Source organism: Echinops telfairi, unplaced genomic scaffold (genome assembly GCF_000313985.2).
Source record: "Echinops telfairi isolate 266 unplaced genomic scaffold, ASM31398v2 ScPeMD7_2573;HRSCAF=3158, whole genome shotgun sequence".
Classification (NCBI taxonomy): Eukaryota; Metazoa; Chordata; class Mammalia; order Afrosoricida; family Tenrecidae; genus Echinops; species Echinops telfairi.
Genome location: NW_022106471.1, coordinates 2,294,018 through 2,320,182, shown reverse-complemented (window position 1 = coordinate 2,320,182; position 26,165 = coordinate 2,294,018). Strand labels below are relative to the sequence as shown.

The following is a 26,165-nucleotide window of genomic DNA, read 5'->3' as shown; positions in this document are numbered from 1 at the left end:
AAACTGGGTTGTGCAAATACGTCAGGTGACAGATTTTTGTTTGTTTGTTTTTTAATGATGGGTCTCTCACATGCTATTGTTAAAACCGGGGCATGAATCTAGCAGAATGTACGCACGTATGGAGTATCACAGGACTGCAGCCATGGTGGACTTACGTCATAGCCTCTCAGCACAGCCAGGTGGAAAGCCAGCAACTGCAGGGGGATCACGCTGAGGATGCCCTGTAGGCAGTCCACTGAGTGTGGCACCTTGATCGTTCGTTTTGTGTTCTTAATGGTCTCGGTATCTTCCTTATCACAAATCACCACGGGGCGCCCCTGGGAAAGAAAACACACACACACACACAATCAGTGGCAACCAAAGGCAGGGCTGTAGTACATAGATGTGTACATTTTGTGCTGTATAATCCACACGTGGCCTCACTAACTGTAGCAGTTACATAATCTCCTGCCAACCTGAGCAAAGGGGAGTCTGGCCGGTCAATCAGGTCATAGCCAATGAGGCCTCTGGGTGGGCATGGCCTTCTCCTATCTTCCTCCCTGGAGCAGGACACACAGTCTCTCTGCTTGACATTCCGGTTGACAAACCACATGGAGCTACACTGATGGAGCCAGAGCCCTGGAGCTGGAGGAGCCAGACCAGCACCACTAGATCCACCACCACTGGAGCTACAAGACTTTCCACCCACTGGCCTGTGATCTTCCTGCATTCAGCATTATTGCATGGCTGCGGGAGTCTGAAGAGGAATTTATGGACTAGTGTCAGATATGTGGGCTAATACTGGGCTTAAGGACGTGATCTGGACTGGGATGTTTTCTTAATATACAATTGTTCTTTGACATAAAGTTCTCTCTTACACACACGAGTGTCTCTGACCTTATTTCTCTAGTCACCCCGACTAAAGCATTGCTGTAGACTCTATGAATTAAGTCAGAGAGTTGAGGAAATGAAGCCTTAGTGAGATTCAAGAATTTGTGTAAACTCACACAACCAAGAAATTCCAAGCTTGGTGTTTGGATCTAGGCCTGCTCCTTGGCTCCAAAGTTTATGTCTGTAATCACTATCTGGTGCCTTCCCAATAAAATTTTGTCCCTAGGAATAATGTCTTTTGGCATTTATATATAAAATCTACTGATCAAGAACTCTCGGTTCAGCAAAGTATCTGTAACACTAATGCCCGAACCAGACACAGTACCATCAGTCAGTTTTGATCCCATACAGAGCTTCCAAGGCTATCAAACTTTCGGGATGCAGACCACCTCATCTTTCCCCCGAGAGACTGGCAGGTAGTTCAGATGGTTCATCTTGGGGTGAGCAGCCCAACACCTAACCCAGGGGACCACTAGCGTTCTACCCGAATAGAAAGTCTGAATATGAAGTTTCTCCTGAAACACACATAGATGAGGAAGGTCCAGTCCCCAAGGAAACCAGAGAGTCAGCAAAACAGAAGAAGAGGCTCCCTGGAATGGGTTGACACCGTGGCCGTCTCAAGGGGTGCAGTGACTGCGAGGATGGCGTGAGACTGCCACGCTTTGCTCTGTCATCAACAGAGTGACTGAGGATAGAATGACTCCACGGCACCCAACAATGACCGTCAGAAAGGATCAGCATATGCTAATTGGAAGAGGGCACGATTTGAAGGTCTCAATTCTGGACTTGGTTCGACTGATTTTGAGATTTATAAGCTAAGACGTGTCAAAACTGAAGTCATATCCCTGGTAAGGTTGTATTCCAGAGCAAATGACTGAACAAGTGTACATTTGTCGTAGAGTCACCTAACTGGCACTGGTCTCTCATTCTTAATGTTTTAGAGACCCACCCCTGCTCCTCTCAGCAGCTCCCAACTGACCTGCCGAGCAACCACCTGCTGCAGAGCATTCTGGCACTTGGCATAGGTGTGGTCTCTCATGATGATCATGATGACGGGCATCAGCTTATCCACCAAAGCCAAAGGACCATGTTTCAACTCACCAGCGAGGATTCCTTCTGAGTGCATGTACGTAATTTCTTTGATTTTCTAACAGGAAAGAATCATGTTAGGCTTAGATCTGTCTTTCAAACAATATCCGTAAGTAAATTTTATATGAGCATCTGATGTCTTCAGTTACTATCTGTTTCCCCAAAGTCTTACAGAGCCACTGATCTATAAATATCAGGTTAAGGAGTCCTTACTACTATACCAACATGCTAAACAATCAGAAGGTTTGAGACTCTGCAAAAACCTTTGGAAGGTTTTTGATGATCACGAGCTTACTCATATTTCTGTTCTCCTACTAGCTTTGTGTGACCTCAATTCAACTTCATATACAGAGAATTTTATCTTTATTTTTTTCCATAGTTGAGCAACACAGCCCAAGTTACTTGAAACTTATCATACTAAAACGTATTTTTTTTCGACTTTTGAATTAAATACTGTTACAGCAGTATCTCAGGGTAAACAAAACCAGAATGCAAAAATTCCAAGGCACTTTTAAAAGTTCCACTTATCCTTGCAATCTAACAAGATTACTGTGTTCTAGGCTCCTGAATCAGAAGACTAAAGTCAATCACGAGGAAACTTACTAGGGCCCCTTCAAGACAGGTAGCATAGTGATAGCCACGCCCCATTATCAAGACTGATTTCTGATGGTAAAGTTCTGTTGCAAGTCTCTGGATTTCGTCATCCATGCTCAGCACTTCCTTAATCAAATCTGTAAAGAAATATTAGCAAGAGCTATGACAAGAAGAACAATGAACTGAATAGATCTATTAATAGTAATCTATTGATAGCAATCAAAGAAAGGCTAGTATTTTTATTCTTCCATAATAAAAGTATGGGCTTGTTTTTTAAAACTGAAGGTCTTATTGATTAAATAGTTACAAGCCAGAACTTCAAAAGGTAAAAAGAAAATGTCATGCACTATCCACTCCCTTAGACAACGAAGCTGCAACGTTTGATCTTCCTACCAGGCAGCCGTTTCAACCCCAGCATGATCTCTTTGCGTCTTTCTTGCATGGAGATCCGGTCATCACACATCATAAGGGCAAACATCACAAGGGACACGAACTGGCTGGTGTAAGCCTGAGCACCACAAACAACAACAAAACAGCAACAGGGTAATGAGTTGCGGTTGCATTTAAGATCTTGGGGTGGGGAAAAAAAAGATCTTGGGTGCTTAATTAGAAAACAGGTTAAGATTTTAAAAAAGCATTAGTTTTACAATATACAAGACATGTATTTTTAAAAACAGATTGGTAACGGTGAACTGAACCAATTAATCCACCATCAGTCTCTGTCTGAATCTCAAACGTACTCTTTCTTCTACCGTCTACAACGTGAAAACCCCTTACATTGCACTGGAGCCTTCTGAACGCCCCAGAGAAAGGAAGGAAGATAAGCAGAGGAAGAAGGTGGGTAGAGAGTAAATCTGCATGCACTGGAGCAAACGAAGTGTGCAATGGAAGCCAAAAGGCAATGCCTTACAGAATTCTCTTTAGGGAAGGGAGGGAGGGAAAACAAATAATAAATAAAGAGGCGCTGATACCAAGGGTTCAAGTAGAAAGAAAATGTTTTGGAGACAATGATGGCAACATATGTACAAATGTGCTTGATACAATGGATGTATCGATTAAAAAAATAAAAGTTTATTTTAGGAAAGTAAATACAAATAATAATCCCACATTAGCTGGCATGTGAAACACTCAGTTCCAACTGAAAGGCTGGTGGTTCAAACCCGCTAGTGGGGGCGGGGAGGACAAAACTTGAATCAACACAACAACATTAAAAACTGCTAAACCTACATATTATCTTAATCGATTCCTACAGAAATATCAAATATTAAATTGCCTATGGTCTGAGATTGTAAAGAGGTCAGAAATATTCCTTAAACCCTGACAGTTTTATAAGCAAAGTTGGGAATTTCTAATCAAGATTACAGAATTCTTCTGCTAACTTCACCAATGGATCCAAGGACCAGGATCAGTAATCTCCCTCTTTCACCCACTAGTATACAAACTTAGAACTGTCATACAAAAACAGTCTATGGCCAAAGACTCCCAAAGCTGTAAATAACCCCAAACCCTAAGTCTAGGGCCATCAAAGAAAACAAAGCCACTTTCAAGTATAAGAGGAATAAAAGTAAAATTGAATTTCCATACTTTTAAATGTCCTTAAATATTTTAAGACAGTAAATATATGTGCTATAAATAGATGCTTACTTTTTCTTTTTTCTTTTTTTAAATCATTTTATTGGGGGGTTGTACAGCTCTTATCTCAATCCGTATATACATCCATTGTGTCAAGCACATTTGTACATATGTTGTCATCATCATTTTCAAACACTTTCTTTTTACTTGAGCCCTTGGTATCAGCTCATTTCCCCCCTCCCAATGCTTACTGTCTGATTTGGAAGCTGTAAGACTATTTGAGAATTAAATCACTAGTGAAAATGAATAGTGTACATCATTTTGCATAGTGATAATCGATACTCAATAAATATTTACTACGGTTACTATAAATGAGAGCTTATGTGGCATGTGTTTATGTCTGACCAATCATCTGTACCTAAAAATCACACACTGGTTTTCCGGTTCCTGAAAAGTCTCTCATTCATAACATGGGTTACTGAAGACCTGGTTTACTTCGACATTAAGCTCTGATTGAAATTTTAACACTATTTTAGGGAGTAGAAATCAATTTATAAAGGAAGAATTTTCATTGTCCCTGCTATTAAGGTCAAGAACAAGACCATGTGGGAATACAAAGACACAAATAATTCATTTAAGTTCAAGCTTGAAATAATGGTTTGTAGAACAGGGATCTTGTGAGCTGGGTTCTAAAATTACAAAGAATAATGCCCTGGAGAGCAAAATGTCTAAAATATACAGCATACATTCCACACTTTCAAAATATACTGATCAACAGCAGGGGAAATTAGAACTTACAGTTTAAATAGATCAGACCATCAATAACCCCTCTATTAGGCATGAGATATTTCTCAGGAACGGAAAAAGCCGGGTATACTATGAGGTGCGATTGCTCAGAGCTGAAACACATGTCAGTTCTAGCTGAGAGATCCCTTACCTTGCAGTAGCGTCTACTCAGTAAAGTGATTTTTAAGTTGAGGGCAGAATACAGGTGATGTGTCTGTGAGTGCTAATGGAAAGCTCTTATTAACTTTCTGTACATTTGGAAATGATCCGAATTTTTTCAAGCTGCTCACCCTCGCAGGAGTACTACAAAGCAGCCAGGAGTAACCAAGTGTTCCAGCAGTACAGGCAGTGCCAGCCATGGAGTCTGCACAGCCACACACCTGACCTCCGTTGAAACACTTGAATCTTACAAGAAAAGAAGGGCACGGAGGTCTTTCAAATAGATTTCCCTCCTTGGAAAATGAAGAGCTACCCGGTGAAGAACGCGCATCGTCCACGGGACCAGGGCAGGCTCATCCCAGGGACTTAGGTACAAACCTTGATAAAGGGCTTGAAATTTCATTCTCACCTGAGAATCAAGTTTAGAGACTCAGGAAAGATCAATTTCATTCATTTAGGCAATATGACTCCACGCTAGAAGATATAATACAACACCTGTTTCCCAATGTTGAAACTGCATTCCATCATTTCTCATTTTAATGCCCAAACTGTACAACGCACCACTGTCTCCTGACCCTAGAGACTACAACCCTCGAGTGCCCAGCAATGACTCAAGGAAGGCTCGATCCAGTACCCCAAATTATGTGTGCAAGCAGACGGGTTGGCCACTTAATTGTAATGAGATCATTGTGAGAAGACCGAAATAGCTTCAATTGTATTATGATACAGATGAAAGACTGATCTAAAACTAAAATACAGTAATTTTGTTATAAAAGTGCGTGGAAAAATGGAATTTTTTCCATGAACATTTTTAAAGACCCTTGTATTCGTTTGCGGACTATTAAATTTTCTTTGATGATATTTTTTCATCTGTTCTTAATATTTATAGTTAATACTAAACATGCATTAAAATTGTAGTATGAGATGTATAAAGCACAAGAGAACATGAAAATCTTTAAAATAAAATAATGGGAAATTTGTAAGTGCTCATGAGCAGAGGTGTTAAAAATAGGCAGTTCCCAGTTGCAGGAAGGTTTTTCAGAAGGTAAGACAACAGCATCCGTTCAGTTGTATGGTCCCATATGCCACACATACCACGTAGCGAGCTATGAATGAAGAGGCCTTAGGCCGATGAAAGCTGCATTGTCCCTACACTAAAAGCTGCTGCTGAAAGCAGCTGGTTCTTCATTCAGTGACGGGTGGAAATCCAAGCACACGTTGCTTACATGTTTTAATCACCGCTTTCAGAAAATTCACTTTTCAGCTCTCTGAAAATTATAGTGTTTTCAAGATCAAATAGTCAAGAATCAAAAACCTCAGAAGAATAACAAATTTTCCACACAAAAGAACTCTCAAGATATTTTTAAAAAGAGGGGGAAAAATCAAATGTGATTAAATGCACATGAGTTTCGTTATCAAACCAAATCTGCTGAGACCCAAGCATCTTATTAGATAGCTAGCAAAAAGTATTCAACTTACATAGTAAAATAAGAAAATGAGGAATTAAAAATTTGGAATAATAAAGTAATACCATTGTAGAGAACACAGCCTCTCTGACATTTATACAACATCCTGTTTTTACTAACACGAAGTCTGTGCATATTTCAGTTCTAAAGACACAGTCTCACTAGGTCTTTAAAAAATACTTTCAAATCTTCACAGATGTAATAACTACAGAAAAAGATATCAACATATAACACTTCCACTTTTTTAATCTCCAAATTTTATACCACAGCTAAAAACACTCCCCTTGTAAGTGTCAAAGGTAGCATGCATTTTCGGGCATAATTTCTAGAAACCAGGAATAAATACATGAAAATGTCACCATGATTAGAATTAAACTGGATCAGGGTTCTACTGTGCGATCAGCCCTCACCTAGCGTCAGTAAGGAAAGGACATTATTCTGCCACATCTCCTCCTGCGGCTGGGGGGAGGGCTGCAGGCGCTGACTGGGCACAGCCAGCAGAGACCCGTTCAAAGCCAACTTACAGCAAGTTACATGCAGGTCTCTTAAATGCTGCGATCCACGAGTGGGGGTAACAAATCTTTGACCTGTTACTGCTTTGTAAGTCCCATAATGTTTAGCAAGTTGTATGAATCCCCTAGTTGCTAAAATCTAAGATAGAGATTTGTCTGTTTCGTCAACACTAAGAGTAAATAATCAACTGAGAAATACATCAGGAATCACCTTTGTACTGGCCACACCAATCTCGGGACCTGCATTAATGTGAACTCCACAGTCTGTCTCCCTGGATATAGAGCTACCGACTGTGTTTGTGATCCCCACAGTTAGCGCTCCTCTCTCCTTGCAGTACCTCAGGCCCATGAGGGTGTCTGCCGTCTCACCTGTGTACAAATTAAGACAACTCACTATAAGGCACAAAGGACAGTTTTAAAATGCTATTTCTTAGATATAAACTAAAAACAAGAAACTGATTACATGTTCAACAGTATCACTTGCTTTTATACAAAATATGAAACATGCACTCAAGTAAAAACTTTTAAACCAATAAAAATATGTTTCTTAACATCTCTTGTCCTTCTCTGTCTTGAAAGGTTCGGCTCTCGGAGAGGAAAAGGTAAAGAATATTATCAAATTGAGGTCTTTCTTTGAGTCATTGTTGTCAGGCTGTTTGTATTCTGTCTGGATTTTGAATGATTTTCTGTACATGAAATCAAGATTAGGTAAACCCTTAAAGGCAACAATCAGATCAATATATTTAAAGGGACCCGACGGGAGGCTAACAACAGGTATAAACAAGAACAAATGTCCCGGAATTGACTGTGGTGATGTTTACACAACTCTTAGGAATGTAACTGAACTATTGAAATGCATGAGCTGTGAATTATGTGTCAGTGAAGCTGTTAAAAATAAGCAAATTAATTATTAAAAAAAGAATTCTTACCCAAAGAAATCTGTTATCTGTAATACTAGTATATCTTTAAATAACCAAGGTATGCTACAATAAACACAAAGAACTATTTACCATCTTTTCGTGTCTTAGAATTAGCATACCTGATTGACTAATGAAAAAGCAAACATCATCTCGGAAAACGGGCGTGTTGCGGTCCAGGAAGTCGCTGGCGAGCTCCACCATCACGGGCAGCTCAGTCAGCTCCTCAAGAACTTGGCGTGTCTGCAGAAAAGGATGACTGAGTCAGATAACCTTATTTCAAATCTCCTCTTTCTCACTGTACTTCTGTGAACTCGGTATCTTACTGTCACTTTTTTTTAACTATAAAAACGATACGTGTGAATTGTTGGGATACATGTAAATCATTAAAATAGTCAAAATCCCACCACCACTGTGAACAGCGCACAAATTAACTCCTTTCTACTATCCCAAAACTAAATCACTGCCTTCAAGTCAATTCTGACTCCAGCGACCCTACAGGGCAGGGTAGAACTGCCCTTGTGAACTTCCGAGTCTGCAACTCTTGACAGGAGAAGAAAGCCTCATCTTTCTCCTGAGGGGCAGCTGGTAGTTTTGAACTGCTAATCTAGTGGTTACTCTAAATATCAGAAAATTGAAATGAGAAAAACAAACTTTTAGGCAGCAAATGTATATATTTATACAGATGTGTCCATTTCCCTGCCATCTAGTCAATTTCAACTCATAGTAATCCTATATAGGGTTTCTAAGGCTATAAATCTTCGAGTACACACACATAGCCTCACCTTTCTCCCAGGGAGCAGCTGGTGGGTTTGAACCTTCCACCTCATGGTTGACAGTCCAACCTTACCCGACAGCACCAGCACTGTTTTAATGACTACTGCAATGCTCACGCTTTTCCCTTGCTTCATTAAGGCCAGTGGCTCAGCCCATTTCTTGACCCACCTCTCATTTCTCCTTCACAGTATGAAGACTGTAAATATTTCCCTACTTCACAACCCTTTCACCTGTGTACGGCCAGGAATTTCAAGAGAATGGTTTCATTCTATTTGTTTCCAAAAGAATATTAAATAACTTTGGTTCAGCACTTTATAACAATCATGTTTAACATGATTAGCATCATGTACAGAAAAGGCCTTCAAAGATAAAATGTTCTCATTTTGAACCTTTCCCATCGTGATATATTTATTAAAGGTAAATAAGTTACTAGCACTAATATGCTAAGTGCTTCCCTTTAAGTCAATGTATATACTATATATACTCGTGTATAAGCGGAGTTTTTCCAGCACATTTTTTAATGCAGTTTTTGTGGTAAAATCGGGTGCCTCGGCTGAGATTCGGGTAGGCTTATACTTGAGTATATACGGCACATTAAACTTTAGAACTATGCTAATAAGTGACCTGTTCAGCAAAACCAACTCTTTATAAATACACAAAATGACATATTTTCATTAGACTGAGTGTCTTTGCATGCTGCTGAAAAGACCCAGAGTGGATTAAAAGTTTAGAAAGCACACTGTACTTAGAGCCACAAGGGACCTACTTCTTTATAAGAAAATGACATGTAGAGGTGATTTATTGGACTACCAGACTCTTGTACTTGTAAACAAATGTGCTTGGCTCAGAATTTCAGCTTCCAGGTGAACAGTGGAAGAGACGGGCAAAAGAGAAAGTTTACATCTCTTTGCACTTACTATGTAAATGCCTACTGAGGTTTACATATGACATTGCCATCTGACCAAGGCATGTGAACAACGGTAAGGAAAACCCAATGACCAGTCTACAGAAGCAGTAATCCTCCTTAAACCCATATCTAGAATCCTCCAACCCCAGCCCCCCCCAACCACCACCACCCGACACACACACTTTGCTTTACATGAAGTCAGTTTCAGGGCATCTATCTAAACTAAGGACCTCCCTTAAGCAGATCTTCCACTGATAAATTATCCCAAGCAGCATTCAAATTTCTCCCTCACCTTTTTGATTTTTATTACTACAAACAGGAAGGAGAGGCAGAATGGTCCAGCAAAGGACAGTTCTGCAGGGTGCCCACTGGTTCGCAGGACCGTAATGAAGTGCCTTAAAACTACTTACTGCTACGCCAGCGTGATAGCTTGTCCCGCACGCAATGAGAATCAACCGCCGACACCTCTGGATCTCCTTAATGTGATCCTTCAGACCACCCAAATTCACTGAAATGAAAGTTTGCGTATATAATTAATTAGTGAAGAAGCATCCCCATCGGGCCATCATTGGTCATCAGCACCAATCTAGGAAGCAACACGGCCAATATACAGAGCTGAGATTCTTCTTAAGGAGAAGAGCTCCCACCAATAGCAACTCAGAGATGAGATGTTGGGGGGAGCGGTGAGTCCAAGAAATCATTTTAGTTGAGATGGTTAGGATGGCACAGCCTAAAGAATACAACCAACATCAAGGAATTGTGCATGCAAAAAATGCTACATGGGGTGTACTTTACTGTGTGTGTTCACTACATAGACACAAAAATAGTCCACTCTAGGTTTGAAAAGGAAATTCAGTATGATACAAATAAGTCCGCCTAACTTCATAACTAACCTTACTCCCCCACTTCTATGCCCCCACATTCTACCTTGTTTAGTCATTTTACATGGCTGGGACTGAGCAAAGCAGCACTCGGGAGGCTCAGTAGGATAGACACTGGGAAACGAACTGCAAAGTCAATGGTTCAAGTCTATCAGTTACTCAGTGGGAGAAAGATGAGGCTGTCTGTTCCCCTAGCTTTACAGTCTTGGAATATGTCTCTATGAGTTGGAATTGACTCAATAACAGGGAGTAAGATTTACTAAATCTAAATTGTATCTCAAACTTGCCTAGGAAAAAATACAGTTGTCTTCATGTCCTATATGATGCCAAGAACATCACTCGGTACATAATATCACTTCCCTCTCTTTCCCATCTCAGCAAATTCCAGCAACATTTACCTACTGTCCCAGTCGAATACTGAAATGGGCTAGTTCCATCATCCAATCACTATTCTATCACTCCTCTGAATCCAATTCATGGACATCTCATTCAATTACCCCATTAATACCCACCAAAAAATATATACTATCCAAACCACTGGTGGCTCCTACCACTCTATACTCAACAATTCCAAATCTGGACGGAAAAGAAGACCTGTTGTGGAGTTGGAGGTTCACCATAAATCAAAGTCATCCAGTGTTTCTCCTCAGTTCCTAACACTTAACTTTTAGAACCTCAGGGGTTTCAGTAAGGTCTCCAGACCCAATAAACTAAAAACTAAGACACTTGTCATATAAATATGGCATAGATTTAGGAACAAAAGATTTTTGTATACCAATATTTTTTTAATCAATTCCTAACTGAAAAGCTCAGCTGAAAACTTGTTTTAATAAAAAAAAAAAACAATAGTTTATGGATATTTTATAGTTCAAGAATATTAATCTTAAACTCATCTCAACAAGATACACAAACTGCCATGGCTCGAGAAAGGGGGAAGGAGCCAAGGTGGAGACTTGGTGAGAGTATTTGCAGAGTCCATGATATGATAACCTCTTGCTACCCCATGAAAGTCCCTGAGACTCTTGTGTATGCATGCAGGGGCAACCTTAAAAACACTGGTATACATGGTGGGGAGGAGGGAGGGTTAGAAACACCCAGGCTGGCCAACTGGCTGGTATTTCCTTCCTTCTCATTCACTGCCATCAAGACAATTCTGACTCATAATGAGCCTACAGGACAGGTAGAACTGCCCCTGTGGGTTTCTGAGACTATAAATTTTGCAGGAGGAGAAAGCCTCACCTTTCTCCGCAAGAGTGCCGGGCGGGTGGTTTGGAATAGCTGACCTTGCAGTCAGCAGTTCAACACTGAACACCAAGCCACCAGGGCTCCTTTCTTCTTTCTAGTCTCTAAATAAAATTCTCTTGCAATGCCTTCATGTATTTCAGAAATAAATCTTTCTCTTGGCAAGGCAAGAACTGAATTCTGGTAACACAAGGTCTAGACGGAATTTCCAAGTATAAAACAAGCAGTGCACCCTCAAACTCTACCTTAAATGTAGGCAGAAGTAGAGGTTATCTCATAAGGCATCAGGGAAACAATTAAACGCAAAGTCCACACCTTTACTCATTTGTGAATTGAGAGCACCTAAGATGAACAGATGGATGATTTAAGTTTTACAATCCAGGGCCTAAATCTCATTCGTGTTCGAATCCATCGTACCCATCACGGTCCCTGGCACACAAAAGCTAAGTAGCTGACTGCTCAAGTGAAAAGGAGAGCCCGGTCTTAAGGGTACACTGGAGCATTTTCAATAGAGAGTGGTGATTTTCAGTAGAGAGCGGTGCACTGCGAGGTAACAGCTGTACTTGTCGCACAGGCTGAGAGTCTGAACTGCGGGTGGGGAGTTCACCAGATGAACTTTTGGGTTTTCTCAATGGGAAGCCCCCTCCCCCACTCACTTCACCCCAGGAGGGTGCAGTCATAAACTAATTCACATGTCATTACCAGTATAGTCATCAAAGTTGACTCTTCCTCTCATTGTGTTCACAACTGACTCGGGCTGCTCAAAGATCTCCTTCTGCATAAATGAACTGAAGTTGCCTAAAGTAATATAAATCACATGGTTAGAAAGAAAAACAAGCCAAAGAATACCAAAAGGAATTTGTGCATACCTCAAAGGCAATCTTGTTTAACTAATCATAATAAATAGAGAACATGTAATGTAACAAAGAATAATATTAATATATGATGGTTTAAGTAATTTTACCTACTCTGCAGAGAAATAGGGAAGGCGGGAAAATTATTTTTATAAATGCCATACCTAAAACATGAAGTTATTGCAAAAACTTAAGTTTTAGAATCAAATCTAGGTTCCTGTCATAATTCTATACTTTCTTAGCTAAGTGACTGTGGGAAAACGACTTAACCTGTAAAACGGGAACAGCAACTACTTCATAGGATTATCATGTAGATTAAGATACAAAGAACTTGACATGTTAACAGGTATGCAAAACATGTTGGCATTTATTCCAACTCCCTCAGAAAGAATACTAATCTACTAGTTAATCGTGTCACACATTGTGTACAGCATTATCCTAAATACTTCACATATTTTAGCTCTCATAATCCTCAAAACAGCCTCAATAAGATGGTCCCATCACCCCCATTTTGCACATGAGAAAAGTGAAGCACAAAGAATAAAAAATAGAACCAAAAAAAATCTATTTATGGTTATAAAGTTTCTTAAACAGCTTTATCAGCCTCCTTTTTAAAATGCTTAGGACAGCACACGTCATGAATGAGCTGGAAGGCGAACTGTCGAGCTAAAACCATCCTAGTTTCTCAGAAGGATCAATCAACTCCCTCTCCTAGGGTTATTCCTTCACCAAACACAAAGATTTCACCCAACGTGTGTCCCCGCAGACTAGGACAGCAGGGAGACAACACAGACACCAGATACAAAGTGACAAAGACTTTCACCCTTCATGATTTGCTGCAGTTCCATCTGAAGGGTTTGCACAGCTCGTCCGGGGTGGTCTCCGGCAGTTCGCTTGATTCGATGGATAGAAAGACGACCATCCACCACCGCTGCGACATCATCATCTTCGAGGAAGATGACACGATTGGTGTGCTCTATGACGGCACTATGAAATGTTTACGGAAATATTACAGCCAACAATTAAGCATTTCCCCCAGCATGTGCCCTCAAAGGCTAAGACGGGCTGATGAGCACAAGGACACCAGGTACAATCACTGGGACACAGGATCCACATGAAATACAGACTCTTATCAGCTGGCACAATCTCTGAAGGTATAGCTCCATTCAGTTATTCAACCCCCACACAGAATGTATTAGACATTAACTGGCAGTATCTATTAAAAGTCTAATGCTACAATTTTTCCCCAATTAAGTTGTATTTAACTTTTACCACCGTTTCTACTGACTAGCTTGATAAGTCACGATGATGAATAAGCCCCTGTCGCTACAGAGAAACACGGCAGGGAATTTATTCCACAGAAACATCGATACCGGGGGTGGGAGGGAGTAAAGGGGAGCTGATATCAAGGAGTTCAAGAAGAAAAAAAATGTTTTAAAACGGATTGTGGTAGCAATTGTACAATACTGCTCGATTGCACTATGGAATGTTATATTTTTAAAATCTCCCAACAAAATGATTTTTTTAAAAAAGAAAATCCAAGAAAAAATTATAAACAAACAAACAAAAAGAAACATCGATACCTATAATATGTGGGAAAATAAGAGATTAAAGGATTATGCAGCGTCAGACATCAAAAAACTAATGCTGTGGCAGAAGGACGGGCTTCCCGAACGATAGGATGCTTCCAGCCACACTGAGGAGGCAAGGGCTGCAATTTAGAAGAATACGGAAAGTATCTTGACCAGATAATAAGCTGTGCTTTTGTACTCAGGAGGGAGAACTCTTGGTTAGTGATGTACGTAACATGTGCAATTCAGGTGAGTCGAGTATTCTAAAACCACACCCACTGCCACTGGTTCCAACCCATAGCAACCCCCCCAGATAATTCCTGAGGGTACATTCTTCACCGGAGCAGACAGCCCCATCTTTCCTCCACACAGCACCTATTAGTAGGCCCTAGGACACAGCAGATGCCCAAAATATGCTTGATAAACTAACAAGTTGATGTTTCCAGTGGTGCACAGAAGTTGGAGGGTAAATTACCCTGCTATAGAGTATTCCGTACTGTTTGTCACAGCTGAAGCCCACACATTTGTGTGAGAGGCCGATTAATGTTTACTTCCTCCATTATACTCGGACCTCTTTACTCAACTTTCTGTCCTGTGCCTCACAGAGGGTTCGGCTTGCCATGTTGAAGAGAAACACACCAGTGACTGAGAAAAGGTGGATGTGCTTCTGCTTCTGCCATTTCCAGCTCATGTGAGCCCACACTGCCAGTCTAGTACCAAGCCTACTGAACGACAGCAGGGGCACAGCTCAGCACTGAGTACACAGAGCTCTATACACTGCAAAAATCAGAAAATAGTCAAACTTGCTTTCTCACCCATATGTTACATGGCCTGGATCCCTGACCTGCATCACTTTCTTATTTCAATGCCTCCTATTTTCAGGCTGAAAACAGTGACTGACTCAAATACTTCGTAAATTTGAGTGATTCCATTTAACATCATTATGACTATTTCATTTATGAATACATCTAAACATCTCATTACATTTTCTCTCAAAATGTCTCGTGCCCTGTTTACTATGCCCTGTAAAAGCCAATGACTATGCTGTGAACTGCTTCTGAGTTAAAAACACAAGTCTCAAAGCAGACTGAAACCACAGCGGCTTAGCTATACTGTAACTGAGGGAAGGCTACGCCAGAAAACTTTGTTCTAGTCTGTAATCTACACTTTTTTTCTGCCCACAAAACTTAGGGTAGGTTCCCAAAACAAGCGAATACCACCAACAAAATACAAGAGATCTCAGGTGACCACACTCAAACAAGTCTCAGAGACTGTCTGTGCTTAGTGAACCAAAGCATGTGCTTGAACGGGTAAGAAAAGTGTTTTCAGAAGTCTTTTCTCCAAAACGGTCACTTACATGTCGTTAATTGAAAAAAAGAATCTATTCTTCTACGCAACATAACTAACTTTATGCAAAACGGACGTCTTGGTTTCCTGTAGCATGAGCCATTTTCTGAAACAGGCTCTTTCAATCAATTAAGGGAGCTCACCTGGCATCAGAAGCAAAGTAATATTCCACTGCCTTTTCCTCAACAGGGAAAAGGCAGGTTGTGCTGTCCACCCGTGAGAGATTGCAGCTTCCTTTCTTGTCTTTGCCTAGAGCATAAAATTTACACAAACAAGTATAAAATCAGGGCCAATATAAAAATATGCATAATTCTCTACCAACTCCATACCACCACCACCGCCAACAACATAAAAATAGCAACAAAAAAATTACCATAATAATGTCAGCAGTCTTAAATGATAGAAAGGTATCTTATTTCCATGCAATGAGCCAATAACAACAGACGAATGTGTAAAGTGAAATAGCAACTACCAAAAAGGGCGTGGCAGATAACAGTGTTACATAAAGGTTTTTAATATTTCTTTTCCAAGTAACTACTATCACTAATTTTTACAAATCAAAGATACGTAATCTAATCTTAATTTATATAAAGCTCTATGGAGTTAACTCATATGCTTGTGTGGCTGCATTTGTAAGAAAAATAAGAAAATTGTGCAATGGAAAATAAAATGAAGACTAATGGCACATTTCTTTTATTATCCATAGTGAAAAGTCTCCAGATTTCAGTAGTACATCACTATAATAAGTCAAATTGGAGACTGTACTGAGTGATTCAGAGACAAAACAAAACATTCTCTCTCTCTGACCAAAAACAAGGAGACTTCAAAAAGTTTGTGGAAAATAGAATTAGAAGTGAATGGAATTTTTCCAGAAACTTCTTGAAGCTTCTCTCTTTGCTTAGATTGCTAGATTTCGAATGCTAGATTGGAAATATTACAAACTCAGAGAGAAGCTTCACTTATAATTGAGTTCTCTTAAAACTTTTAAGTCAGCACAAAGCATGGTCCTCTTTGCAATGATAATATCCTTTTAATTTGGGCACTGAAGAATTACGCTAGCATCTGCAAGTAATTTGATGCATCGCTGATGAACAGTATTTCCTTTCCACTCACATCGAATATCAAATCAGCATACTATAGTGTGACAAATTAGCCAGTTGTTTTTTTTATTTATTTAGATGTTGAAGACTCTATAACTACCTTTAGACAGGTATCTTCATTCAAATAATACAGTCGACCTCATAATCTACGAGCACTGTGGCCAGAACATTATCAGAAATATATTTATAAAACCTCATACTCTACTTATCCTCTAGAAAACACATGTCTATACACATTTGGTAACAACTAATCTTGGAGAAATATATTCAAAGTTCTCCACCAGCTACAATTATCTGATGTGCTTTGGGCATAAAAACAAGGTAACCCTTCCCATCCAAATTCAACAGCAGAAAAGATACCACAGTTCAAAAAGTAAGTGCAAGAGGGCATCCTAAAAAAGGCAGTACTGTGGAAAGGAAACCAGGTCGCTGCTTGCCGGGGGGTGGGGTGGGGGGTGGTGGTGGCTGGGAGTGGAAGCAAGGGTTGACCACAAAGAGGCAGCTTGAAAGAACTGCTGGGGAAGATCAAAGGATTGTGCACCTTAACTGTGGTGCTGGTTACACAACTGGTTTGCTTTTGATACAATTTTGCTTTGGGTGGGAGTTAAAAAAAGAGGTTAAAGAATAACACAACCCACACACCATAAAAAAGAATAACACAACACTACAAATACAAGGGCGCTTCAAAAAGTTGTGGGAAAATTCCACTCTCATTTCATTCCTGTTTTTTTCCATAAACTTTTTGAAGCCCCCTTGTCATTAAGTAGCTTTAGTTAATATATCCTAAATGGGTTACAATTCATTATGCCCTTTCTCCAAATACTATTTCATTCTTCAAATAATATTTAGTTATAAGGCATATTAAAATATTTAAAGTAATTGGAGGTATTATTACCAGTTAAGTGACAGTGTTACTATTTGACATCTATTTGGCTCTTGCAACTAAAAAAAATTTCCTCAGATATAGAGTATCTCACCTGATCTGAAAGATGGCTAACTTGGTCACATTTGCAGAAAACAGCAAAAGCCTGAAAACCAGTCCCATGTCCTCTCCCCCTTCTCTCGCTCTCTCTCTCATTCATTCCCTCCCATAGAGTTGGTGCTGACTCTTAACAACCCTACAGAAGAACTGCACCCGTTTCCAAGACACTAACTCTTCACAAGAGTAGAAAGCCCAGTCTTTCTCCCATGGAGTGGCTGGTGGTTTTGAACTGCGGATCCTGAGATTAGCAGTCCAACCAGTAATCACTATGCCACCAGGGCTCCTTTTCTGCCAGCCTTCACATACCCTCTATAATATGTATGTTCATCTATTTGTTTTCAACCAATCTTTACCAAACTAACTTTTAGCTTGCTACCAGGGCTAAAGAAGTAAGAGTTATTAAACTTAAGTTGTCTCATGACAAATTTTTCTTACAACTGCTTAACATCTTAGCCAATCCTCATCTTATTATTTCTAAAAGCAACCAAAGAAAATAATAAACAAGGTAACACATAGATAATATATACACAAACAGAATTATTAACCAAGTCTGGTACTCGGGATCCAAATACTACTATTCTCACTGGAAAACTAGTAAACTTCTGAAAAAAGGGGTGGAAAACCTAAGGCATTCTACCCTCTCAGGGCTAAAGGTTATGTAAGTAAAAACTCTGCTCCGTACAGAATAGTAAAAGTTTCCCGCATCTAAAAATGAATAGGCTAAACTAACTTTGCTAATTTTTTAGGAGAAAATAAGAATTACACATTTAATAAAATGGATTTCTATTTCGTTTATTTCCCACTTTCTGTCTTCTACATTGAAAGTTTTTAGGAATAGGTAAATATAAACAGCATACTGGTTTGGTTTGGGTTTTGTCTAATTATGTCAAAAATGATACAGAATTTGTATGGCTAAAAGTCCTGCAGAAAAATAAACTTCACAAGAAAGAATGACTCCAAATTCAAAGAAAGCAAATCAAGAGATATAAATCTAAAAGTAAGATCTCATGCAGGAAATAAAGATCACTTACCTATACTTCAGTAAAAAGCTAGGTTACAATTATATTTCTAAACAGTGAGGCTACATTTTAAAATAAATATCACTTAATTCAATCTATAACCCACACACTCATTTTGATACTACATGATCGTAACACAAAGGAAATAAAAAGCAACTTTATAATCTGAACGACTGCCTCAAGGAACTCAGATTTTAAGGAAACAAATTACTAAAAGCAGGTTTCTAAATGCCAAAAGCAGACAGACAAAATATAATCTGCAAATTAGAAAAATAACATCAAACTAGGTCTCCCCATAAAATAAGCATTTTTAGAGGCTCAGCACATTCATTCACTCCAAGAACAAGGGATTAGTAAAAATTGAGCAGCAGAGGAAAGGTTCTTCCCATCCATGCAAAGTGCATTTCCCACCTCTTTCTCCCTGTGATCCCCACCGTGTGAATTTTGATCCACTCTGAGTCCTAGCTAAGGATATATAACAGAAAAAAAGTCTACTAGTCAGAGTAATCACATAAGCAAGTCCATTTCATGTCTAGACAGAACTATATACATGGAGATCCAACTAATAGGGCATTTATTCAGAGTAAGAGAACAATTCTTATATCTACTGTACTTAGTTAAAAATTTCCCTATGGCACGATGTAGGAAGGGGTCTTACCTGTTCGGTAAAGTATGGGAATATGATCGGTAGAGAGTTTATGTTCACTACGTACACCAATCAACAGAGGGCTACCCCGCCTGTAAGAATAAAATTAGTCAAAATTTAACTTTTTATAAATAACACACTAATAAGAAATTAAATTTAAATTCAGTAAGTCAATATTCTTCCAATAATGTTTAAAATCTCTCTCTCTGGCACTACTCTGAAAATAATCAAGTACATAAACAGAATTAAAAACAAAATCTTTAATAGGGATTCAGAAACTACAGCTCAAGGGCCAGTCTTATCTTTTTTGGTAAATAAAGTTTTATTAGAATACAGAAATGCTTTCTTATTTACATATCATCTATGACTGTTGTTACGACACAACAAAAATAAGTAGTTGCTATGGCTTCCAAAGGCTAAGACAGTTACTCTCTGGACATGCAGAGAAAAAATTGGCCCAGCCCACATTTTATAGTATCATACAAAAGTTTGTGGAAAAATTAGATTAAAAGTTAATGAATTTTTGAACTTCTTTGAAGTTGTTCTCCCTTTCTAATGTTAAATGAAACTATTCTTTTCATTGAGCACAGACCCCTGAGATGAGCTTAGTTCTTCTCAGTCACCCTGCCAGGAGATCAAGCTTAAATATTCTAGTAAACGTAATAATAGTGCAATTATCTAGGAAATGACTGAGTAGTTCAACTGACGACTCTCCCTCCTATGGGAAAACTAGTTTTGTCTTCATTTACAACCCAATGCAACAGCATTTCACTCCAAATAAATTTGAGCCTTTCTTTAAATAGATCATAACATCTGCTCAATTCCTTCCTATGATTTTAGACAGGGAACAAATACACACCTCCAAAAATTCTGGAGGAAGTTAATGTTTCAGGCCCAAAATTATAAAGAATACTCGGGATTCACGTTTGCTAGAAATCACTACATCCACTATGGACAAATGGTCATTTAAAAGTAATACCAAATGTATTTGCTTCGTTAAGGAACTCTGTTCAAGTGTACAACAAAGAAGAAAGGCACAGAAAACAAATACAATCATTAAAATGAACAACGAATAAAGTTGTAACCCAAAAGTTTCAAAACATACAAAGTTACCAATGATCATCAAATTTATATGTACCTTGTGACAACCGCTTGCCCAGGAAAATGAACACTTTTAAAAACAAGTGCAAAAGCACCTTCCTGTGGAGAGAACAATAGTGCATTAGCAATATTTATTAGAATCAATTATCCAAAGTGAAATGTCACAGACTTTCAGCTCTGAAGTTTTTGTTCACACAACGGAACTGCTCTTTTGCACTAGTTTAGCAACAAATCTAAATCTTAGGGGTGGCACATACATTCTTCTTTTAGCCAAACTCACTCTCAAAGTATGCCTGACCACTTCCAAAAGCAGGGCATTTTAAAAGGCATTTTTACTTGGCGAACAACATATCTCAATAGCTAGATTACTTCTCTCACATTATGAATAAGGGGAAGGAAAAATCAGAAAGATTCCACATTCCATATCCAAAATCCATTCTTGAGCGGAGTAGTTACACAGCTCTGCTAACTTCCATTCTCTTGGTATGGGGGATGTAACAGTGCATATTAACATGCACACCCTGCCACCTCCTTGGGGCAGGCCCTAAAGAAATGAAGAGTGGAGAAAGCATGAGGAAGGAAAAGGAAGGACTGCCACAGAACACGAACTGGTGTCCACAAGGAGCAGGGGAAGCTGACTGAAACGAGGAAGGCTCGGAACGCACTCTGCCTTGGGGAAAACTGAGGAACAGACCTCTATTCTACCCATCTCTGCAGACCCCTCCCCCACAGCTGCAGACATCACAGGATGTGAGTGGAGGTGGGAGGCGAGAGTTGGACCAAAGCAGAAGTAAAGAGCTTTTGAATGCGAAGGCTAGAGTTATAAGAGAGGGAAGGGTGTGTGGATAGCGCCATGGACTTGGGCTTTTAAGGCTCTCTGAACTCTTTGCTGGCATCAAGGGTTACAAGCTGAGCTGCTTGCTAACTGCAAAGTCAGTAATTCAAACCCACCAAGTCAAAATGAATAGTATGAAACCCCAAACCCACTGCCACAGTGTTTGTTGATTCCACCCTATGGGACAGAACAGAACTGCTCCATAGGATTCCCAAGACTGTAAATTTTCAGAGGAACAAATAGCCTTATCTTCTTCCCATGGAATGGCTGGATTTGAACCACCAGCCTTGCAATTAGCTGTCCAATGCTTAATATACTGTGCCACCAGGGCTCCTTGATTAGTCTATATGAGTATTTAATGCATGTGTTATCTATATGTATGAAACAAAAGACAAAAATAATTATAGTTCCTGCTTCTTATGCTTAATTCTAAAAACTGATCATAATTAATGTGGTCAATAATGGTCTATAAAAGTGTTGTTTAGTACCAATTGTTGAATAACTCTCTCCACCAATGTAGTGAAACTGGTATCTTGACTTTCCCGGTTGTCATACATATACTTCACAAGCTTGGCAATTGTCTCTGTGTCTGTTTCAGATTCAAAGTCATAGCCTTTGCTTTCCTATAATCAGAAAGGGGGAAAAAATAGCACATTTAAGAAAATCATCCCAGTATCCAAACCTTTCTCCAGAATTTTTCCCTGAGAAACCTCACTAATCAATTTATAACAGTATTCTGAGTACCAAAGCCCATTACGCATTGCTCAAAATTGACACCACTATGCCAGTACAGAGGAGTGCTGGTGGCATAGTGGGTTACACACTGGGCAATAACCACAAGGTCAGCAGTTCGAGACCACTAATCAAGAGCAAGGTGAAGATTTTCAGTCTTGGGAACCCACAAGGGCAGTTCTACCCTGTCCTCTACGTTGGCTAGAGTCACAGTTGATTCCATGGCACTGAGTTTGGTTTGGGTTTTCTCCTAGTACTAACTCGCACTGCCACTGAGTCGATGCCAACTCACAGCGACCCTATACGACAGGGTAGACCTGCGCCTGCGGGTTCTGAGACTGCTAACTCTTTGTGGGAGTAGAAGTTCCGTCTTTCTCCTAGGACAGCAAACCCCAAATAGTGGAGTTGAATATACACTTAATCTATAATTATATAAACCTAAGTCACACATAAACTAAATAAAGTTTAGATAATTAGAAATGTAACTCATAAAACACTGGTTTTATGAATATATTTTTTAATATGATGCATTCTTTTATGATGATTTTGCCATCTGGTATAATAGCCACTAGTTACATGTGGCTATTTAAACTTTAACTAGTTAAAATTTCATTCATTTCCTCAGTCACATTAGCTGAAAACCTACATGTAGATTATGGCCACTATTAGGCAGCCCTGAGAAAAAAATCACCATTATAACTAAACCATACTATGTAGTATACAGTGATGTACGCATTTACAAGTTAATGTGCCGATTTTCATTATGTACCCTACAAATAGTTGTGAAGATGGTAAAAAAAAGTCTTTAATAATGCCAAAGGCATCCCTCAAATTTTAGTTTGTACTTTTAAGTCCTTTATAATAAAAGCAAGTATTTATTGCTTTTATATTTAAGAAACAAAGAATTGTCCCCTGTCAACAGGAAAAAGGTCCAATGAACCATTAAAGCCATGAAATTACCTAAGAACCACTGATCATACCTAACCACTACTGCATATCACAACAAACACCCTCACTGCTCTCTTTACAAGTTCTACCAAAGGTTGGCGTCCTCTGAGGTCACTTTGCTTACCAAAAACTTTTTCAAATCTTTGTAGTTGGTGATGATTCCATTGTGAATAACAATGAATTCTAAAAAATAAAAAAGCATTGATGACAAAAAATGACAAGTCTGAGAGACATTTTAAATGGTCGTTACTATGAACACAATTTCCTCAGTCAAAAAACCTTTGTCACATGCATGTCATATAACAAGCAGGTTACCATCTACTTTTTACAATTCAATTATCCTCAGCTCAGGAATACTGTTTGTGTGGCTTACTGAAGAACAGTGAAGGGAGGTGGGTTAGAATAAAGTGGGTGTCTAGAGACATCACTGTCAATGTGGCTATAAAACTAAATCAAGGTCACTCTAAGAAAGGAGAACATTTATTAGGCAGTTTCCTCATTTGAGGAAGTGACAGGCTTACACTGCTACTCTGACTTCTCTGTTCATTCACTCCTTTGCATAAAACACTGTGATTTTAGCTTTAAAGAAGTTTGGCAAATGAAAGTAAATTACCTGATTTATATTAAATGATTTTAAGAAACAAAGTAACTTAATAACCCAAAAAAGGGAAGTTATCATGATTTACATTCAATTCACATGGCTTCATTCAGACAATTTGTAAAATGTCAGATAAGTAAACATTAAGTGTCATTTTACAATCAAACAATCTAGGGGTAATTTTCAACATTTTTTTATTAACTCGGATAGCTTTGTAAAATGGGAAAAGGAACAATCAAGAGCTGACAATATTATTTGAAGCTAGTGACAGTACACACTAAAACCAAAATCAATTTGCTACTTAAGAGTTCACATAATCAGAGGAAAATTACTGTGAAATCAATTTTCTATTAAATTACAGCATTCTGAGCTGACATCAAATGAGTTTACATTGAACTATAAACTAAAAACCAAATGTGTTGCTATCAAGTTGATTTCAACTCATAGTGACCCTGTAGCACAGAGTAGAAGTGCTCCCTTGGGTTTTCAAAATTTAAATCTTGATGGGAGTAGAAAGCCTCATCTTTCTCCGAGTAGTTGGTGGGCTTGAACTGCTGACCTTGCATTAGCAGCTCAGTGGGTAGCCCACCACAACACCAGGCTCCTCGAATTGAACTATTGTGGCAGTTGTATAATCTCCTGTCAACTTGTGAAGGGATGGAGTCTAGCCTGTCAATCAGGTCACGGCTTAATGACCTCATTTGAAGGTGTGAAGGAGATGAATAGCTCACTAAAGGCCAGATACACTCTCTGCTTGACTCATTGCTACGCATTTCTGTTGACAAGCCACATGGAGCTATGCTGACAGAGCCAGAACCAGAGCCAGAGCCAGAGCCCTGGAGTTGGAGAAGCCACATGGAGACCCAGTGCTGAGATATTTCCACCACCACTGGATCCACAAGACTTTCCACCCTCTAGCCTGTGCTCTTCCGGCATTCAGCAACATTGCATTGCATGGATGCATGAGTCTAAAGAGGAATTAATGGACTAGAATAAACATATAGGGTAATATCGGACTTACGGACTTGATCTGGACTGGACTGGAATGTTTTCTTGGTGTACAATTGCTCTTTGATATAAAGATCTCTCTTACAACTGAGTGTCTATAAATTTCTCTAGTCAACCCAGACTAACACAACTATGTTACTAATTAAATAATTAAATAAACATTTTCACTGGATTTGCAAGTAACAGATATTATAAAACAAATTTAAGAAATAATGTTCATTTTAAGGCAGAAAATGATAAAAAATCTGACATAAAGCTTTAAATTAAAGCTGAATCCTCAAAATATAATCTAGGTTTATCGTCAGAAATTTTTTATAAAGGCTCTGTTCTTATTAAATATTTAACAGGTGTAAGCATTCTAATACAATTCAATATTGATTTTGTGAAATATGAGAAGACAAAAAGGCAGCTTCTGAATTAATGTATGTATATATATACATATATACACTTATAGACCTATGTATGTATTGTCCTATTTTTAAAAATAGGATAGCTTTAAAATTTATTAAACAGTTGTCTATAAGGAGAGATGGAAAATAAGGTAAAGAATATAGGATAAAACTAAACTTTCACAAAAATATTTTTTAAAAACCAAACTTTCAACTATATATATACACATTTGATCTTTATAGGGTGACTTTTGAATTAGGCAAATACTTTCGATAATTAAAAGTAAAATTATTTTTTTAAGTAAAATTATTTTTAACGAGAAACATTATGTAAAAATCAAGTAAAATGAACACATACTAATACAATGCCTCTCCCCAGAAGAATTTACTTCAGAGGACAGTACTGAAGCTACAGCCCAAGGAAAGGGACATGTCTGATCAGAGCTCACGGGAGCAAATGAGAGGGGAGGAGGAGAGAATGGAACACATCCTGGCCACCAAGCCTTGAGGACGATATCCCTGCTCAGAGCAGCCAATGCACAGAGAAGACCATATGGCCGGCCGACTACCAGACACAACATCCCTCACTGACTCATAGCCCTACAGGGGACAACACTGGAGACAGTGTGGGGATTGTGCCCAATCTGACCCCGCCACACCGAGGAAGACACTAAGGACATGCAACAGACCAGCAAGGGGAGCAGAGCAAGGAAGTCCCGAGGGAAAACCAAAAATGGACTTTAGGGGCAGGGCATGGCACCCCATCAGACTCCACCGGAAAACACTCCTAAAGGTCAACAAATAGACCTTGAACTATTTACAGGCTTTTCTTTTGTTGTTGCTGTTTTGTTGCTTTGTTTTGCTCTGTCTTGGTTTTGTGCATATTATTTTCTCTGCAGGTCTATCTAGATAAGCGGGATAAACAATCTGGAAGAGAAAACAATGGGACCGATGGTTTGGGGGACCTGGGAGAGGGGGACGTGGACGGTAAGGAAGTGGTGTTAACAAACCCAGGGACTAGGAAACAACAAGTGATCCAAATTCGATGGTGAGGAGGATGTAAGAGGCCTGGTGGGGCTTGATCAAGGGCAATGTAACCAAGAGGAATTACTGAAACCCAAATGAAGACTGAGCATAATAGTGGGACAAGAGGAAAGTAAAAGGAAACACAGTGAACCCTCGTTTATCGCGGTTAATCGGTTCTAGACCCTACCGTGATAAATAAAATTCCACGAAGTAGGATTCCTTATTTGTAAATCAAAT

General features: G+C 39.1%; 1 protein-coding gene across 1 annotated transcript in view; it reads right to left on the bottom strand.

Moving 5' to 3' along the window:
• GFPT1 (glutamine--fructose-6-phosphate transaminase 1) overlaps positions 1–26,165 on the bottom strand; it is a 66,059-nt gene that overhangs the window by 5,027 nt on the left and 34,867 nt on the right. Inside the window, exons 6-19 of the mRNA XM_045294086.1 lie at positions 23,032–23,090; positions 21,716–21,850; positions 20,430–20,491; positions 19,304–19,383; positions 15,688–15,793; positions 13,450–13,613; positions 12,475–12,570; positions 10,060–10,157; positions 8,088–8,208; positions 7,260–7,417; positions 2,947–3,061; positions 2,563–2,690; positions 1,850–2,017; positions 156–317 (exon numbers count right to left, since the gene is read on the bottom strand). Of these exons, the coding sequence (XP_045150021.1) occupies positions 156–317; positions 1,850–2,017; positions 2,563–2,690; positions 2,947–3,061; positions 7,260–7,417; positions 8,088–8,208; positions 10,060–10,157; positions 12,475–12,570; positions 13,450–13,613; positions 15,688–15,793; positions 19,304–19,383; positions 20,430–20,491; positions 21,716–21,850; positions 23,032–23,090 (1,652 nt within the window). The remainder of the gene's footprint in view (positions 1–155; positions 318–1,849; positions 2,018–2,562; positions 2,691–2,946; positions 3,062–7,259; positions 7,418–8,087; positions 8,209–10,059; positions 10,158–12,474; positions 12,571–13,449; positions 13,614–15,687; positions 15,794–19,303; positions 19,384–20,429; positions 20,492–21,715; positions 21,851–23,031; positions 23,091–26,165) is intronic.